We start from the raw sequence: 19,184 nt of genomic DNA, 5'->3' as shown, positions 1-19,184 counted from the left end.
CGTCCAAACGAAAATACCCTCGTGCTAGACATGATGTCCTTAACTTTATGAGTGTTGTGTAAATATTAAGGACAAAGTGTCCTGAATTAACATCTTCTGTTTTAAACTTTAGGACATCATGTCCTTATCTTCATATGTGCAATGTAAATGTTAAGGACATGGTGTCCTTAACTTCATGAGTAGTGTATAAATATTAAGGACATGGTGTCCTTAATTTCACGAGTGCAGTGTAAACATTAAGGACAAAGTATCTTATATTTGCACCTTCTGTTGTTAAACTTTAGGACATCATGTCCTTAACTTCATATGTGCAGTGTAAATATTTAGGACATGGTGTCCTTAACTTCATGTGTGCAGTGTAAATTTTAAGGATATAATGTCCTTAACTTCATGAGTATTGTGTAAATATTGTGTAAATATTAAGGATATGGTGTCCTTAACTTCATGAGTGTGTCCTGTTTTTGCACCTTCTGCTGTTAAACTTTAGGATATCATGTCATTAACTTCATGAGTGTTGTGTCCTTAATTTTTACACAGCACTTGAAGTTAAAGACACTATGTCGTTAATATTTACACAACACTCAAGAAGAAATGGTAAAACCATCTTTTTTTATTAATTTTAAGAGAGTAATGACTATTTTTATTCAGCATTAAAAATATTGGATAAAAACCAAATACCACTGTCACGACCCAAACATACCTCCGAGACATGTCGTGACGGCACCTAGTCTCTACGACTAGGTAAGCCTAAAAAATTGCGGAAATATCAATAATGGAAGCAAAACCAAACAACTAACTGCATTAGATACTGAATAACCAATAATAATGGCGCTCGGCATATACAATAACCAAAACACTAGACATACACAGTTTTTCTCAAAATCCGAAACATCGTGAATCAGCAACTGTAGAAGGAAACCTAGTATTTTTATACATCAGAGTCTAACAAAAGAAATACAGAAGATAATGGACATGGGGAAGAGTAGAAAGGGACTCCGAAGTCTGTGGACGCGACAGATGTACCTTGAAGTTCCAAAGATGTTTCGACTCACTGATAATGCGGCTGGTAATAAGTACCTGGATCTGCACACGAAAACATGTGCAGAAGAGTAGCATGAGTACACCACAATTGGTACCCCGTAAGTGCCAAGCCTAACCTCGGCCGAGTAGTGACGAGGTCAGGTCAGGCCCACTGGTATATAATAAATAAGCAGGAGAATATAACAATATAATAAAAGACTGGAATTTAAACAAGAGAACATAGCAAAGTAGCAACATAGAACACAAGGATAAGCAGCAGGGGATCTCCCGAGATACCGTCTCGTAGTTCCAAAATAAAAATGTAAGGAGATATCCTGAGGTACCGCCTCGTAGTCTCAAAAGTAAATATGTAGGGAGAGCTCCTGAGGAACCGTCTCGTAGTCTCAAAAGTAAATATGCAGGAAGAACTTCTGAAGAACCGCCTCGTAGTCTCAAAAGTAAACGTGCAGGGAGAACTCCCGAGGAACCGCCTCGTAGTCTCAAAAGTAAATATGTAGGGGGAACTCCCGAGGAACCGTCTCGTAGTCTCAAAAGTAAACGTGCAGAGAGAACTCCTGAGGAACCGCTCGTAGTCTCAAAAGTAAATATGTAGGGGAATATCCCGGGATACCGTCCCGTAGTCCCAAAATAAATACTCAACTCAAACAAATGAATATATAAGTTACATCAAGAAACCTATAATTTAGACTAAGTACAAGTCAAGAAAGAAGCAAGACTTACTAAACATGCTGCAAAGAGTTCAAATAGGTAATTAGGACACGTAGACATGCTATTCTAGGCTAACATGATAACTACACATGCTAGTATACTCAGATAAGATGAAAACAGGCTATTACTCAGTAAAAAAAATCAGATTTTTTCACAAATAGCCCATGTACGTGTTACGACCCAAAATCTCACCCGTCGTGATGGTGCCTATCTCGATACTAGGCAAGCCAACAACATCAATAACCCACAATTTTTTTTAAATACTGAAAATATAATAATTAAGTTTAAGAGTAAATCTCACAAACATTAGAAATAAACACACACCCAAAATCCGGTGTCACTGAGTATATGAACATCTATACATTACAAGTCTGGGAAAAATCTGGTCTATAATAATAATAATCTGAGACCAAATACAATAACAAAAGGATAGGGAAGGAGAGACTGCGAAACATGGCAGCTACCTCTAAATCTCCGGAAAAATCGACTGTGCGAAAGAATTAACACCCACTGTATCCGGGATCACCTGGATCTGCACACGAAGTGCAAGGTGTAGTATGAATACAACCAACTGAGTAAGTAACAATAATAAATAAAGAACTGAAAGTAGTGACGAGCTTCTTTGCTAAGTCCAAATACAATACTTTCCAATATAAAAGAGTAGGAATGCTCTCAGTTCAACATTTAAGATTTCACTGAAATTTCATATCAAGGTTGACTGGGACAGAAAATAATGTTTTCCGAAATTTCCAAAATAGTGATATATGACAGCTGAAATGCAGCAAATAATGAAATCAATGCATCATCTCAGAGTAACAGTCACTCAGTCCTCCCATTCACTCCAACCTCACAGTCACTCATTCCTCACAATCACCCATTCCTCACAGTCACTCATAACTCGACACTCGTACTCAGTAGGTACCTGCGCTCACTGGGGGTGTGTACAGACTCCGGAGGGGCTCCTTCAGCCCAAACGCTATATCAAGCCAATCATGGCATATTAAATCAATAAACATGCTGCGCGCGTGCAACCCGATCCATAAATATCCTCACAATTAGTCCCTCGACCTCACTCAGTCATCAACCTCTCCAGTCTCTCGGACTCTCAAAAATCATGATAAGCAGCCCCAAAATAGTGATATGATGCATCAATAATAAATAAGAGAGATTGAGGTATGATATAAAATGAATAAACATAACTGAGTGAAAAATTACAATTTGAACATATTATTCAACCACAAAAATGACCCCAATAGGTACCAACAATAACAACATATGCCTAAGTATGATTTTTAATACGAGTCTCAGCTCAATTTTCTCTGACACATAGAGAATGTACGGATATCAACAGATTATTCAACTATACAATCCCATGGAATTTGACCAAGTCACAATTCCTACGGTGCACGCCCACACGCCCGTCACCTAGCATGTGCGTAACCTCAAAACCAATCACATAACACATAATTCGGGGTTTCATACCCTCACGACTAAATTTAGAAATGTTACTTATCTCAAACCGTGTAATTCTTTATTCCGCTATGCCCTTGCCACGAGAATTTGTCTCCGAAAGCCTCATATCTAACCACAATTAATTCAATTCAGTCAATACCAATTATTGTAATTAATTCCATAAGGAAATACTAATTTTCCAATAAAATCCGAAATTAACTCAAAAATTGCCCGTAGGGCTCACGCTTCGGAACCCGACAAAAGTTACAAAGTATGAACGTCCATCCAACCACGGGTCCAACCGTACAAATTTCACCAAATTCCAACATCAACTCGATCCTCAAATATTTAATTAAAGTCTATGAAGATTTCTACCATTTTCAACCCAATCTTTACCCGTTTGAACTTAACAATCTTTCCACAACCTTATTGGTATGTATACATAATACTTTTATACCCAAGAATCATACTATTAATCACCCATCTTTACTTCAAAACCCAAATTGAAGAATTGAGGAAAGAAATTCTTACCTCTTTGAAGCCCTAGCAAGATCCTTGTGAAATCTTCAAACTTTGAACAAGAATTGATGGATAAATGACTAAGTCTTCACTTTCTCTCTCTAAAATGCTCTCACCTCTTTCTAAAATGCCAGATTTTGGCTCAAAAATGAGCTTCAAGGGCTATAAATCGAAGTTGGGTCGGGTCAAAAATTAGAAAGAATGGAAGCTCTGACGTAGTTATACCATCGCATAACAGGTATGCGGTCCGCATATCAGCCCCATAATTTGGTCTCCAAAACTAGGCCTGACTGACCCGGTCTGCGGTCATTATGCGATCGCAAACCTGTTATGCGGTCGCATAATGCACCGCAGAACAGGTCTGCGATCGCATAATGCATCGCATATTTTCCTCAAATCTTGCCCCTCCCCTAATCCACTCTGCGACCATTATGCGGTCCACAGAGTGATTTTGCGACCGCATAGTGGTCGTAGAAATGACCCTTCTTCCGGCAAAATTTTTCTTTACACATCGGTCAACCTTTTTAACTTAAATTCTAAACCTTGGAACTAAGTGCTCCAAATCATTCCAAAACCTTACCGGAACCGAATCAATTACCCCGGCAAAGCCAAATAACATCCGTAAATCATAATTTGAGCAGTAAATGGAGGAACGAGATTTCAATAGTTAAAACGACCGGCCGGGTCGCTACAGTACGCACTCGTCACCTTGCGTACACGGCGCTCACATATTATAACAACACCAAATACTAAGGGGATTTCCCCCACACAAGGTTAGGTAAGCCACTTACCTCGAACCAAGCTCAAATCAATCTGTAATAATGCTTTTCCCATGAATATCCGACTATGAATGACCTAAATCTAGCCAAAATTAATTACATATCATAGATATAACTATAAGAAACTAATCTAGTTAATGAAATCAAAGCTAAAGCGAGAAATTAGAAAATCGCCCTAAAAAGTCTTCCCGGGCCCACATCTCGGAATCGGGTAAAAGTCATAAAATACGAACACACATTCACTCGCGAGTCCAACCATACAAGAATTTCTCAAATCCGACCTCAAATCGCCTTCCAAATCTCAACAACTTAGTCTAGGAAGTTTCTACCATTTTTACCCAATTTCCAACTCAAATCCTTAACTAAAGGGTATAATCAACTATAGATTAATGAGATATAACCATAAAAGAGTTAAGAATCGTTACCCACAAGCTTCCTCTGAAAATCCCTCGAATTTTCGCCTTAATCCAAGCTCTCTAGGTCCAAAAATGGAGAATGAAATCAAACCCTCCCACTTAGCCCTTTTCTTCCCAGTGATTTCGCACCCGCGGGCCAAGAATCGCACCTGCATCACCGCACCTACGGAATTCCCATCGCAGGTGCGGATTCTACTTAAAACTCAGCGTCCGCTTCTGCGATCAAAGGGTCGCACATGCGTGTGCGCACCTGTGCTTCTGCGTTCTTCTTCTGCTCATGCGGGTCGTTGAGCTCTTCTACGGGCATTGCAGATGCGGCACCTCCTTCGTACCTGCGACCCTAGACAGCTCCTCTCCTTTCTGCTTCTGCGCTTGCCTCTCCGCACTTGCGATCCCGCACCTGCAGTCTCCCCACCGCAGGTGCAAAAATACCAGAACTCATATAGCTTGAGCAATTGCATAAGTCCAAAACTCGATCCATTAAGCATCTGAAACACACCCGAGGCCCTCAGGACCTCAACCAAATATACCAACAAGTCCTAAATCACCATACGGACTTAGTCGATCCCTCAAATCACATCAAACAACGCTAAAAATACGAATCACCCTTCAATTCAAACTTAATGAGCTTGAAACTTTAAATTTCTACAACCGATGCCGAAACCTATTAAACCACGTCCGATTGACCCCAAATTTTACACACAAGTCATATTCAATATTACAGACACACTCCAACTTCCGGAATCGGAATCCGACTCCGATATTAAAAAAGTCCACTACCGGTCAAAATCTTCAAAAATCCGACTTTTGCCAATTCAAGCCTAAATCAACTACGGACCTCCAATTTACAGTCCGGACACGCTCCTACGTCCAGAATCACCCAATGGTGCTAACAGAACCGCCGTAACTCTATTCCGGAGTCGTCTTCACACAGTTCTAACTACAGTCAAAATCCTAAGACTTAAGCTTCCGTTTAGGGACTAAGTGTCCCAATTCACTTCGAAATCACAACAACAACCTCCCGACAAGTCACATAAGCAGACAAAGATACGGAGAAAGCAGTAAACATGGGATCAGGGCTATAACTCTCAAAACGACCGGCCGAGTCGTTACAACCACGTTAAAAAGTGGCTACCCCCACGCCATTTCTACTAAAAAGAGACGTCATTCACTGTATATCGAACACTTAAAAGAACAACTCATAATATACTTGTTGTATCCTAGACGAGCATTATGTCATGTCCTTAATTGTTAACTAAGTACACGCGCGACACTTGACAACTCGCTCACGATCTTGCACAACTTGCTCACATTCTTGCTATGCCAAGTCAGCCTTACCACACTCAAGATTGCTAAGAAAATGGTAGAAAGAACACGAGAGAATTATTAAAGAAAACTTTATATTAGAGATAACTTGAATTGTTTGCTTGATTGTTGAGTTACAAATGAATGCCCCATATTTAAACTAATCACCTAAGAGCTAGTGTGTAAATAATAATTGTTCCATAAGTCCTATATTTACAAATAAGTACACCCTCTAGAATTTTCTACATGACTAGAACATTCCATAACTTTCCAAAAGAGTCTTCCTACCAAGTCCATAAATATCTAGAGTTTTTCCAAAAAAATTCTTCATAGTTCTAGAATATTCCATCATGCGCTAATCCTTAATTTATGTAATCCTTTCATATGACAAAAATATATGTCAAGTTGTACCTACTTGGCATGATGATGTGGCGGGCAATGACAATCGTTTGCATAATTACTCTTTGAGACAATAATCGCATCACACCAATCCTTTTCCTTTATTTTCTTTTCCTTCTTTCTCTGTCAAATTTTCTAACACCAAATACTCGTAAAAAAAAAGAAGTTAAAACAAAGATCTTTTTCTAATCCATAATTAGTAACTCACGTGTCTGCAAATATGTTGAAAATCAAAACCCATTAGTGCTCCTCTCAAATCTTGTAAGGTAAGCACATTTTATAATCGTCGCGATTCATAGCAGCATTTGGTGTTTTAGGGTTTTTCTATCAAAAGTAAATTCACAATTCGCCGATATGAAGCTTACTGTGAAGACTCTGAAAGGCAGTCACTTCGAAATTAGGGTTCAGCCCTCCGATACCGTTAGTCCCTCTCTATCTCTTTTTGCATTGTTTAATTCCGAATTTTGCACTTCTTTTGTGTTTTGAGTTTTAAGAAATTTGATAGTCTCGATGGTATTACTGAATGAGCAGGAACTTTTTGGTTCCATTTTATATGACAGGAATTTGATTAGACATAGCTTTTATGATTTATTGGACTTGTGTATTCTATTAATTATAGTTGAACAAAATATTGAACTACTGGTTTGAAAGTTAGTTTGATAGAGAAATTATCACAATATTTATAGTTTGATAAAAAGGGCAGCTTGGTGTAAGCTCTCGCTACGTGCTGAGGTACAAAAAAATGTTGAACCGCATTGGGTTCTGTCATATGTAATCTTATGTTACAATTATGCAAGAGGTTGTTTCCCCGGTTTGAATCCTTTAAGGCCTGAACTTCCGGTCACACGACAACAACTCTTATAGTTACGCCAAGGCTCCAAATTTGAATAGATTAATAAATTTGAATTCTTGAAAGTTGTGAAGTTTGTATAGAAATATAATGGTGTCAAACATATTGGGGGGCCTTACAAATTGGAAAAGAGTGTTATATAAATCGGTACGGAGGGAGTAAGATGGAAAGTTTGTTCCAACAGTATTTAGATTTTATTTACTTTACATTAAGGTAAAGAATGTCACTTGAACAACAGTATGTTACATAATGCTAAGATTTTCTACCAGTGTGAAGATTTTTTCAGCGAGACTAAATTTTGGGGAGAAAATAAGAAAAGTTGAATTGGGCAGAGTCATTCGTTGAGTAATTTAAGCTGCCTTTGGTCTTTATTTATGATGCCATTTTTTTTCATGTCTTAGGAAATGACAAAAAATGTGCTTTGATAGCCTACTATCCATTTAACTGATTTAACTGTTGTTTGAGAAGCAGAGTGTTAGAATAATCGCTGCTTTGAAGGAGGGTCAAGATCAATTCTTTGTATCAAATTCAGTTGTATTAGTACTTTAAAATTTTGCTTCAATTATGATAATGGATAGGCCAATGATGCATGGATTTCTGAGCTCTTTAAAGCTATAACTTGCTCTGCAGGCTTTTGTGAATGAGATACTGTTCCTTATAAAAAAAACATTTGCAAATATTTAATTGCATATGAAGTTCCTTACTCTTTAGCTGAAGAGTTCTTGTAACTTTTTAGTGCGTCTAGTGACCCAAACCCTAACAATCTCACGTCTCTAGTCTGACATGATAATGTTGCTTTTCTTCATCGAAAAATGACATGGTTGCTTTGCTTTCAAATTAAAGACTTCTATAGAAATAGTGGCTACTGTTATGTGATGATTTATAATGCTTTTGTCGGTCATTTAGATTGGATTTCGTGTGAATGTAGATTATCGCAGTCAAGAAAAACATTGAGGATATACAGGGAAAAGATAATTATCCATGTGGACAGCAGTTACTGATTCACAATGGTAAGGTTTTGAAGGATGAAAGCACGTTATTGGAAAATAATGTTTCTGAAGATGGCTTTCTTGTTGTCATGCTTAGCAAGGTAAAACTGTAAATCTTCGTGTTCTCCTTATCTGTGAAGTTCTTTACCTGTAACTTTGCACTTCTTCCTCAGCACCTAACTCATATCTTGTAAAAGTGCTGCCATACCCGTTTATCCTTTGAAAAATCTTTTCTTTTATAAAGTAAGGATTTTGTTAATCAGAGCATCCAGAGGATGCGAGCAGCCGGGCATAATATCCTGAGATCAGTATGATGTCCAGTCAATTAATATTCTAACCCTCAAGCCAAAATCCACTATGGAGCTACTGCAATGTTGGAAGAAAGAAGTGTTGTGCAATAAATCTCAAAAGACTTGGAATATCGTCCCTCAAGCCATTTGGTGGACTGCGTGACTTGAAAGAAATGATATAATTTTTGAAGGCTAAAGGAGGAATATACATAGCCTTAATCAAAGATGTATTTTCTTGCTAGCGTACAATCTACTTATAGTACAGGATGTTGATGCAATTATAGACACAATAGGGGATTTGCACAATTTATAGTTATGCTTTTGTCACACTGGCTTAGTGATTTATAAATTTTTTGATTAGTTATCCCAAAAAAAATTTCTAACCTTCTATGCGTAATGTGCTTTCTGCAGAGCAAGACTGCTGGTTCAAGTGGGACGTCATCTGCACCGGTACTTCTCTTCTTGTAGTCATTTTGGGATAGAGTTCTCCAGGTTAGTGTCCATTAATTCATTTTCATAGTATTAATTCTTACTCTTTGAACGTTAGCAGCCTTCAGCTCCTACAGTCAACCCAACTCCAGCACCTGAAGTGACTCCACCAGCACCGTAAGTCAACATTCTCAGTGTCAGCATAATTTGACTCTTGTTTACTCGGATTCTGCTCTTCTCATGATACACATTCTGTGTAGGGAACCTAAGGATGTTGCATCAGCTTCTGATGCTGCAACAGCTAGGTAAGATACTTTACCAGTTTACTTCATTATAAGATTTCCTTTTGCGTACTTCTTTGCATGTTCTTTCTTGATTCCCATACTCGAGATAACTATTACATCTTTTACCTTGCTGCAGTCTTCCAACTGATAATTTTAGTCAAGCTGCATCAAATCTAGTTGCTGGAGATAATCTTGAGCAGACAATACAACAAATTATGGAAATGGGTGGTGGCAACTGGGATAAAGAAACAGTGACACGGGCACTTAGAGCAGCTTATAACAATCCTGAAAGGGCTATTGATTACTTGTATTCAGTATGTACCTGGTCTGCCCCACTTTGCAGGAAAAATCCACTGCAAGTCTGTTTTCTCTTATTCTTTTTGTCTTTTGAGAGGGATTTCTTCCTTTTGTTAATAGGGGATTCCTGAAACAGCAGAAGTTGCTGTACCAGTAGCTAGTAGCGGGGTTAATTCTGCAATAGGGACTACTACAGTGCCTGCTGCCCCTGTTTCTGGAGCACCCAATTCAGCTCCTTTAAATTTGTTTCCGCAGGTCTACTATAGTTTTTTTTATTGATGCTTATGTTTGTTTATCTTTTTTCTTATGTCGTCTAAGCTGAAAGTTCTACAGGAGAATGTTGCTGGTGCTGGTGGTGCTGCCCTTGGATCCCTTGATTTTCTCAGGAATAACCAACAGGTAGGATTCATCTTTTAGGCATTCAATTTGACTTTTGCCTATGGTCCTCAGTTTTGGAGGTAGGTTGCTCAATTTGAAGTAATTAGATTAAGCCGTATCTCTGTAGAATAGATTGCATTGGACATTCCTTTGTGCTTAAATTTCCTGGACATCTACTTTCTTGCCCCTTAAATTTCTCTTTTGTTTTCTTTGCAGTTTCAAGCATTACGTTCTATGGTTCAATCTAACCCGCAAATTCTACAGGCAAGTAACTCTCGTCCTCTAGTGTAGTTTACCATTGTCATCGTCTAAATGTGCAAGTTCATTCTTTCTGTACAGCCTATGCTTCAGGAACTTGGAAAGCAAAATCCTCAACTTTTGAGAATGATACAAGAGCACCATCAAGAGTTTCTTCAACTAATCAATGAACCTGTAGATGGTTCTGATGGGTTAGTGGCTTTCAGCTTACTCCTTACCAAGCTATAGTTACACATGGAATTTATATAACTTATCCCCCCAAAAAAGAAGAGGGTAAAAACTTTGTTAAAAAGGAAAAAAGAAGGATGCATGTATCTTTTCTTGAAGTGGTAAGGGTGCATGTAATCTTGAAAAAAGCATTCTATCATTTATCTGTTTCAGATCAGGTAGATGTTTAATTTGGTGCTTTATTCTTTGCTGTTAATTAATTTATTTGCCTAGAAAGTAGAAACAGATTTTGCATTACTTTCAGTATCCAAGCATAGCACAGAAATTAAAGAGTATTTTCTCATTTTCATTTTTCTTACTTGGGAAGAGCTACGGTGTTTCTGTCTTTAGATTTGATAGTACCAAGGCCACATTTGGAATACCATAGGTTTTTTCAATGGGGAAAAAGAAATGAAATACCTTGGATGCTTTTGGATGACATGCTTTGCCCTTGTTTCTTCTAGGGACATATTTGATCAGCCTGAGCAGGACATGCCCCACACAGTTAGTGTCACTCCACAAGAGCAGGAGGCGATCGAGCGAGTAATAGTCATCTCTCTTCACGCCCCAACTAGCTCTTGTTTTCTGTTTCATTCATGAATGGATGTTATGATGTACATTAATTAATTGGTTCATTGATTTGCAGCTCGAGGCTATGGGTTTTGATCGAGCTCTTGTTATTGAGGCCTTTTTAGCTTGTGATCGCAATGAGGAACTAGCTGCAAATTATTTATTGGAGCATGCAGGAGATTACGAAGATTGAGTGCCAGAATCTTTTTAGCAACATTCTTTTGCACACCACTAACAGGTCTTGAGTTGATTTTAATTACTCATGAGGGTTTGTAAAGGAGGTTTTACTTTAAATGTGCGTCCAAAATTCTTGTCGAGTGGGGAAGGTTCATTTGGTAGCTTTGCTTTGCAGTTACTCCAAGTGACAGAAAATGATCACTAGTGGAAATTTGTTCCGAGACTGTAAAGAACTGCTGGTTGAGGTGGGAAATGCAACTTCTGGGTTCTCCCATTATTTAATGCCTTTGACTTCTAGTTAGTCCAGTTGCTATCTTTGGAAAATTTGTTTTAAGACAGTAAAGATCTGCTGTTTTTGACTTATTCCCATTGCGATTTAAGGCCTTTTGATTTTAGTTAGTCCAGTTGCTAAGGATTGGGTATTGGCGGGTTAAGTGGAGATGTACAGTTACCAATCAACAGGTGCATCTCTTTTCCTGCGTTTGACTTCTGATTTTGCTCCAAGCGCATGGCCAACAAAAGGTTTGCGATTCTCCATTGGATGGGAATTGGTAGAGGTGTACACAAGCTCAGGACTAGAATTACTACAGAACTTGATGAAAGCCCTTACCATATTGGAAGCTTTTAGTGTAGCTGCAAAGGTTGTTCAAAAATTGCTTTATACTGTAGGTTCAAATTCTAGTTGTGACATCTTTTTTTTTTTTTTTGAGCATGGCCTTTGCTTTTGTCAACATAATTGAAGCTCTCTCCAGGACTAATGAAGAAGCTAGCACAAGGTTAGCAGCATCATTGTCTCTAATGATAAAACCACATCACACCATCACAATTTCCCGATATTTGTATCCACATCTAGTCTTACCCCAAAATAAGTAAAAAGCGTTCGCACAATGAGTTTGAATTTAGTATCCTCCTACCACTAATATTTTTTTTTACCCCTCTTTAGGAGCTCCTGATTTTGCTCCTTGGTGTTCAAACCCACAACTTCCACTATAGTACTGTTCAATTGCACTTTCATGAATTCGAACTTAAATGATTTCTTAACCGCTGCTATCTGGTTGGACATTTCCAAAGGGTTGAGATCCAGTCCAGTAAAGTTCAATAGGGCATTAATATGTTGACACGTGCTTTAATATAGTTTTAATGGTCCGGATCTATTTGGTTTTTAACTATAGTTAATTCTTCTCTAGCTTTTATTTTCCTCTTGGAGAATCCAGACTAGGCCCCCTTTTCTCCTTACCATTCCAGCAAGTTCTGCATTTTTTTTTCTAATTTGGAGATGTTCTGTAATGGATTAACAATTATGAATAATTCAATTTGTGTATTATATGTAGTTCAATTCTAAAATGGAACTACATCATATTACTAGTGAATAAATAGTGTTCTTAGGAAAGGACAATATGCTGCATCTTCAACCACATAGTGCCAAATAGGGGGCTTGTTATGACAAGAAGAAAATCAGTCCTGAATATTCATGGACGAAAGAGAACAAACAATTATCAAATCCGTAAAGAGAGCAATATAAACAATATAAATTTTGAAGAATGGAGAGAGAATTGAAAAATTATTTGGCTGAAAGTTCTAAAGGAGTTTGAAGAAGGAGAATGAAGAGAGGAGAAAGTAAAAATTAAGAAGACATGCACGTGTTATCGCAGTGCGAATAAAGAAAAGTTAGAGAAGAATTAACTATAGTTAAAGACTAAATAGATCCTCACCATTGAAACTATACTAGAGCACGGCGAACCCATCTTATAGTAAGGGGATTCAGTTGAACCTGCTTCGACGTAAAAAAAATAGTTATTTTTACTTGTTAACTTTATGAAAAAAACATGAAAGCAGATAATATTATAAGATATGAATCCACTTGACATAAATGGCTGCTGCTGCAAAGAGGGTTCATAATGGAGGTGAACGTCTCAAGTTCGAATCTCTGAATCAGTGAACTTATATGTTTTCCACATTTCATTTCATGATTCAGTTCATCATTTCGTTATACACGTAGATACTATTTTACGTTACCGTTTTGTTTTCATCACCTACTGGTACCTTGTGTCCATAATAGTAGCTATTTTTATTAAACCCTATTTTACTTTTAAAAAAGAACATTTCCTTAAAGTGAATTTTGATTCTCTCTTTCATAATTTCTGCTAAAACATAAGAGTACTTTGTTGAGATAATTTGTAGTTTTTTAATTTAATGTAATTTAGTTTATCTGTGTTAAAATTGTTAATTTATGTAATGCTGAAAATTCTAGTTCGGTGTATAATTTCTTTTACTTTTAACATTTGTATCAATTAGTTTAGTTCATAACTCTTTTTTTTTTTAAAAACTTTTTTTTTGTTTGTAAATACTTCTTATGTTAAATTTCTTATAAGATTTCTAAGTTGGTTAATTTTTTTTTTTTAAATTAATAAATTTGTTGAATTAAAATTTGTTAATATATATAAATAAAATTCTGAAAATTAAAAGTAAATAATTTTTTAAAAATAATTTCCAACTTTGATTAAAAGAGCATCAATGACTTTATTTTGAGGTCACATGACGAATAAAGCTGCATGGTGACAAATTTTATTTATCAGTGTCGCTTATATAATTTTTTACTATGCTTTTTGACTGAATCCGCTTGGAGGGATTTTACTGAACAGGATCCTATAAAACACGGTACTACTAAGTTCTTACATCCACATTCACTGAGAGTTACAAGACGAGCTGTGACAAAGGCGCCTTTTAGTAGGGAATGTAATTCAACATAAATTTTGCAAACTAGATAATACAAGAAATGCCCCTAAAACAAAGTCCAAATCTTGTCCATCTCCCTAGCGAAAGCGTGTGACCCTCGTGTCGTTGCGGGCATCTCTCCGAATCAAAAGGGAGCTCTCGATTCTCACAATTACCCAAAATTCCTTAAAACACAAACTCCAGTTATTGATTTTTGCAAGGAAAAGGACATCCCATTAGCTCTGATCTGGCTGAAGGACATTCTTTTCGCTTTTCCCTTTCATTGTAAGGCCCTTCCCTTTTGTCATTTCAATTGACTCGTACTATTTTTTTCAGCTGTATTCAATGTGGTTTCCCTTTTATATGGTTTTGCAGATCTGTTGTATTCCTATCGATTTGTCGAAATTGATTGGTTTGTTTTGTTTATTAACTCGATTAATTGACTGTCCTTGGAAAAGATTTGGGAACTTTTTTTTATCTTATCTACACAATTGAGATCCGTATATGTCGGACGTCATTGTACGATTTTTAGTAATAAAGGAGTTTAATATTTGGACTCTTAAGTCGAAATGCAACTATTTACATTGAGGTGCAGTATTTAGTGAGTTTGGGGATGTTTCAATTACTGCAAAGCCTAACTAGTTTGGTATTGGGGTGCACTGACTAGTGAGTTTGTTTGATGTTTAGAGGCGAATTATGTTTCGGGCCTTGTACAAAGCATATTGATGAAATCGTGTGATTTCAACAAGCTCTGTTGGTTAGGGAATAATAACTTTGTGGAGATTAAGTATATTGGGCTTAATTGTAATTATGGATCAGGAAGAGGTCTTAACCTGATAAGTCTAGAGGTTTGATACAATCAACTTATAATGTAGTTACGTTGTATTCAGTGTAATATTTTACACAAATTGTCTAAAGGCATTAACACTATCGTTTTTAGAAAGCCTCAAAGTGTTGCCTGCTATCGTCTAAATCTTTGTTTGCAACAGATTATGCGTTCAAAGAAAAGTATGCAATCTGTTGGACTAGAGCTGCTTAACATTTTCTTTGCACGTTCAGTTGGGTCATCACTCCTAAACTCAAAAAGAGATTTTCACTTTAGGGATTTTCTGGGAGTGATGGTCTTTGCCAATCGTCCAGTTGAGCTGTATTTATGCAGTTATGAAGTTGGTTTGTGCGAATGAACAGGTTAACTGAGTGTATTCTGAAATGTCAATAACATATTGATATTGCGTTGACATCTGGCCTAGGTTGTTGCTCCTTTGATGGTGAGAAGTGAGAACATGAATGTTATGGTGCGGAAGAATCTGAATTTCATAATCTGACTGATAACAACGGCTATAGGAATTAACCATAGCTCTTACGTCAGAAATCTTTTGGAATTTCTGAATAACATGACCTGATTGCCTTTCTCATCTTAGAACTAGACAGAGCAAACTTGGATTCTTTGCATGCAGCATTGACATTCATGGTGCCGTATTACATCCATATACGCAGTGGCGGAGCCAGAATTTTCATTAAGGGAGGGTCAAAATATAAAGAAATAAACTTACCAAGAAATCAAAGGGTGTCAATACATAGTATATATACATATTTTAAAAAAAATTACCTAACTACACAGTGTAATTTTTCGACTAAGGGGTGTCGGTTGACATCCCTTGAGTGCATGTGGCTCCGCCACTGCATATACGACTTCAGCTACGATAGTGTTACATTATCATTTGCTAGCATAGTGTCGTTACATAATGACCAGTGTGAGGAGATTGTTATTCTTTGCATATTGATAGAGATGGATAATGAGAAAACCATATATGGTAACTAGATATTGAACCGATTTAGTTCAAACGAATCTCGTATGAAATTTTTCTGAGTTTTAATATAAGTGACATGAACTGAAAAAATGATGAAACCTCTGTGACATGATGGAAAACTAAGACGGAATAGAGATCTGCTACTCTGCCCTCTAACCATGTTGGTACATTCTCCCTATCGTAATGTTTCTAATCAGTTTGGTTGTAAGAAAAGAAGGATGTGAAATGGCTATCATTGGCCATAATATTTGCCGATCATTTTACTGTTATCATTGCCACTCTGACATTGTTTGCTTAGTCAAATTGTTCAATTATTTTCAATAGTTCAGATTTTAATTTCTAGATGTGTTATGAACTGGCTCCATACCTTGGGGTTTCTTGGCTGAAAGCTAGCTAGCTGATGCCTATTGTATTACCCTCCCTCTTTGTCTTCCCCCAATTGCTGTTGCTTATGGCGTAGGGCCAGTAAAATGTAGATTTTCACTTCTATTTGCTGTCTCCCAGAACTTAATCAGTGCTCTGTGCTCTTCTATAGCACTCATAATGCTTACTATGTTGAATTTAAGTAGGTGCAAGAATTGTATCCGGTTGCAAAAGATTCGGTGTGTAAGCTATGGTTCTTGAAGTTAATATATCTTCACCTCATAGGAGGTCACAGACGCAGACTGCATTTTCAACTTCATCATCATTAAAAAGACAACATTCCCGAGGTGATGAATTTGGGAGCTGTTCGACTCTACTTCAGCGTCACCGCTTCCTGCTAACTGCGCTTGCCCTCCTAGCCTTTCTCTGCACTGTCTATCTCTACTTTGCAGTCACTTTAGGGGCCGGTGACTCATGTTCTGGCTTGAAAGGGACTCAAAAAGCAGCATGCTATGTGGAGCATGGAAAAGCATCTATGGCCAAAGGGAAACTCAAGTTCTTCTAGCACATTGATGGTTTTCTAGCTGAAATAGCGGTTAGCTGAATGATTGCTCCTTTCTTTCCTTGTGAGGGGCATACTCGTAGCTCAATGTAACATTCCTCCTGTATTCTTTTAGACGTGTGCTATAGTTTGATTTATATATATATATATATATATATATATATATCAAATTGCACCAAATTTGGTCCAGGGAACTATTTGACACAAGTGAAGAGTTCTCTGTTGCTAAGAATCAATCGTGGATGTTAGGCTCTGCTGTTTGAGTGCCATTTTCTTGTGGCATACGGATGTAAACAACGATGTGACGATGAATGAACTGGAAAATAGCATTATTGAGGTACAAACCTGAAGATAGTTTGGCCATTCTGAAAGCTTCTAAAATCCTTTTCTAGGCTTCAGTTTCTTCTAAATAATTATGTTTTCTTGAGTCTGTTTTGATGTTAGGCTCCTTTTCTGTGCAAGAATGGAGATTTATTGTTCTTTTTGGGTAGATATATGGTGACAGTTTAACTATTTTTTACACTATTAAAACATTCTCAATGAAGGATTGTACCAGATTACTACTACCTTGTAGATCGCTTTCAAATATATACCTTTTCTTGATGCAGTCTTATAAAAATTAACCCCTTTTTTGATGCGTATATGTTTTTTCCCTTTTCTTTTTCTCTGTTCTCGGAGATTTATAGAAGTATAATCGTTTTTCACCTTGTAATATTTTCATGGAAAATTCAAAGCTGAATAGGGGATGTCAAATGGATAATAAGGTCAAATTTAAGAGGGTTAAAACGATTTGAGCCAACCCATCCAAAATTTGAGCAAAATGGACCAAGGAGCAAGTCACCTGTCAATTCGTCCAACTCACAATCAATCACGTTTCCACTTGTTCGTTTGTTTTTTTCTTGGGATAATTGCACATTTGGTCCCTTCGGTCATTGGTAAATTGTAATTTTGATCATTTGTGATTAGCATTTCTTCACAATTGAGCTATAATGTTTTCTTTTTGAAATTCCATTACCCTTTCCCTTTTCCTTTCACCATTCACTAAAAAAATCAACCATGCAAAGAGGTAAAGCAAGAGGAAAACTAAATCATGAAAAGAACAAATTGGATAGCTATGCAGTTGAGCAAGAGTAACAATGGGTCAAAACTTCGTCTACAAAGTAAACTAATACCATTGCATATCAAGTCTTCCAACACTACTCTCCTGTTAGATGCTGCTGGCGGTTACGGAAGATAATGCAAACCAAGGATGCGAACAACCCCACCAAGTAGCCATCTATAGCTCCATAAGTCACACAAATAGGCCATTCCTACAAACACATATTATCCACAAATCAGAACAAACAAACAAAGAAGCTAAACATAGTCCAACATAGAGAGCTTTGCAAAATAACAAATCAAAAGTTTTAAAAAAGACCAAAATTTGTGATAGTTTTTGCCTGCAAAGGTGTAAGGGGGGATATAGATTGAATATTTACAAAATGTTTAGATACCAGGTAAAAGGTCAGCTACTTGTTCCAAAGACAGAGACTACTAAAGTTTAGAACAGTACATCCAGCCAATTCTCAAACTCAGGAAGTCAAAATGCCTATAACAGAATTAACAACAACTATATTGGTGAAATTATCATCCGAACACAGATGAATCTAGCACTACAGAATTCAAAGAAACACACAAGACAATGGAACAATTTAAAAAAAGTTACAAGACGATGGATCAAATAATGCCAACTTCTTTGCTCTGTTCTCTTGCTCCCTCGGTTCGTGCCACTCCCTAATCTCTTTAGAGAGGAGACATCACTTGACGTAACTCTTAGGGGTTCATAAGCATCCCTTAGTTTGTTCATTTTCCGGCGCAACATATCTTCCTCTGTTGGGCTTTGAGGTGTAGCGGTCACCATGGTCCCTGTCCATCCATTTTCCCTGCCACATTTCCTTTGCAAGAATTCCTCCATCCCAATAGCATCATGGACTGACTCAACCACAATCTTCCTCTAATTCCTGGCTTGTTGTGCTATTTCATTGCATTTCCTGTTCATTTCCTTTTCAAGGGCTTCACTTGTCTATTCATAAGTATCAACAATCGTTGTCGCCTCAATGTACTCTTGGAGACACTTGTATTGCGGTGTTTTTGTGTGTGAATTAAAGTAGAGGAAGAAAAGAGAGTAAAGAAGGGTTAATGTATACTAGTACATTATTAATTAATTAATAAAGAGAACATCAAGCTAGTATACCAGGGTTTTTGATGAAGAGTGGAGCCTTTCCTTTGCTGCTTTGTCCTTCCGACATTTTTACACTAAAGAAGAAGAGAAGGAATTAAGAAGAAATAGAGAGGTTTGATTTAGATTGTGTGTTCTCAGTTACATCCACTAAGACCTTTATATAG

General features: G+C 37.2%; 2 protein-coding genes across 7 annotated transcripts; both read left to right on the top strand.

Annotated features, from left to right (window-relative positions):
* The first annotated feature begins 6,763 nt into the window (after nt 1-6,763).
* On the top strand, nt 6,764-11,711 carry LOC104094311 (ubiquitin receptor RAD23b-like). Of its 5 annotated transcripts, none has more exons than XM_018770151.3 (13): nt 6,764-6,885; nt 6,980-7,039; nt 8,398-8,559; nt 9,160-9,198; nt 9,296-9,354; nt 9,438-9,482; nt 9,598-9,775; nt 9,879-10,013; nt 10,092-10,157; nt 10,353-10,400; nt 10,476-10,585; nt 11,066-11,144; nt 11,248-11,711. In XM_018770151.3, the coding sequence occupies exons 3-13, from the start codon at nt 8,548-8,550 to the stop codon at nt 11,362-11,364; spliced, it is 888 nt and encodes a 295-aa protein (XP_018625667.1). In that variant the 5' UTR covers nt 6,764-6,885; nt 6,980-7,039; nt 8,398-8,547; the 3' UTR covers nt 11,365-11,711. The 5 variants fall into 5 exon arrangements, with proteins under 5 accessions (XP_018625667.1, XP_070047716.1, XP_009598521.1 ...); XM_070191615.1 differs by having other exon boundaries at nt 6,836-7,039; nt 9,299-9,354; nt 11,248-11,409; nt 11,524-11,711; XM_009600226.4 differs by having other exon boundaries at nt 6,836-7,039; nt 11,248-11,409; nt 11,524-11,711.
* Nucleotides 11,712-14,041: 2,330 nt separating this feature from the next.
* LOC104094312 (uncharacterized) lies at nt 14,042-17,440 on the top strand. Of its 2 annotated transcripts, none has more exons than XM_033655649.2 (2): nt 14,042-14,348; nt 16,441-17,440. In XM_033655649.2, the coding sequence occupies exon 2, from the start codon at nt 16,488-16,490 to the stop codon at nt 16,800-16,802; it is 315 nt and encodes a 104-aa protein (XP_033511540.1). In that variant the 5' UTR covers nt 14,042-14,348; nt 16,441-16,487; the 3' UTR covers nt 16,803-17,440. The 2 variants fall into 2 exon arrangements, with proteins under 2 accessions (XP_033511540.1, XP_009598523.1); XM_009600228.4 differs by having other exon boundaries at nt 14,046-14,348; nt 16,444-17,440.
* The last annotated feature ends 1,744 nt before the right edge of the window (nt 17,441-19,184 follow it).

This window comes from Nicotiana tomentosiformis, chromosome 12, assembly GCF_000390325.3.
Source record: "Nicotiana tomentosiformis chromosome 12, ASM39032v3, whole genome shotgun sequence".
NCBI lineage: Eukaryota > Viridiplantae > Streptophyta > Magnoliopsida > Solanales > Solanaceae > Nicotiana > Nicotiana tomentosiformis.
The sequence above is the reverse complement of the archived record's forward strand: the minus strand, read 5'-3'. Positions and strand labels throughout refer to the sequence as shown.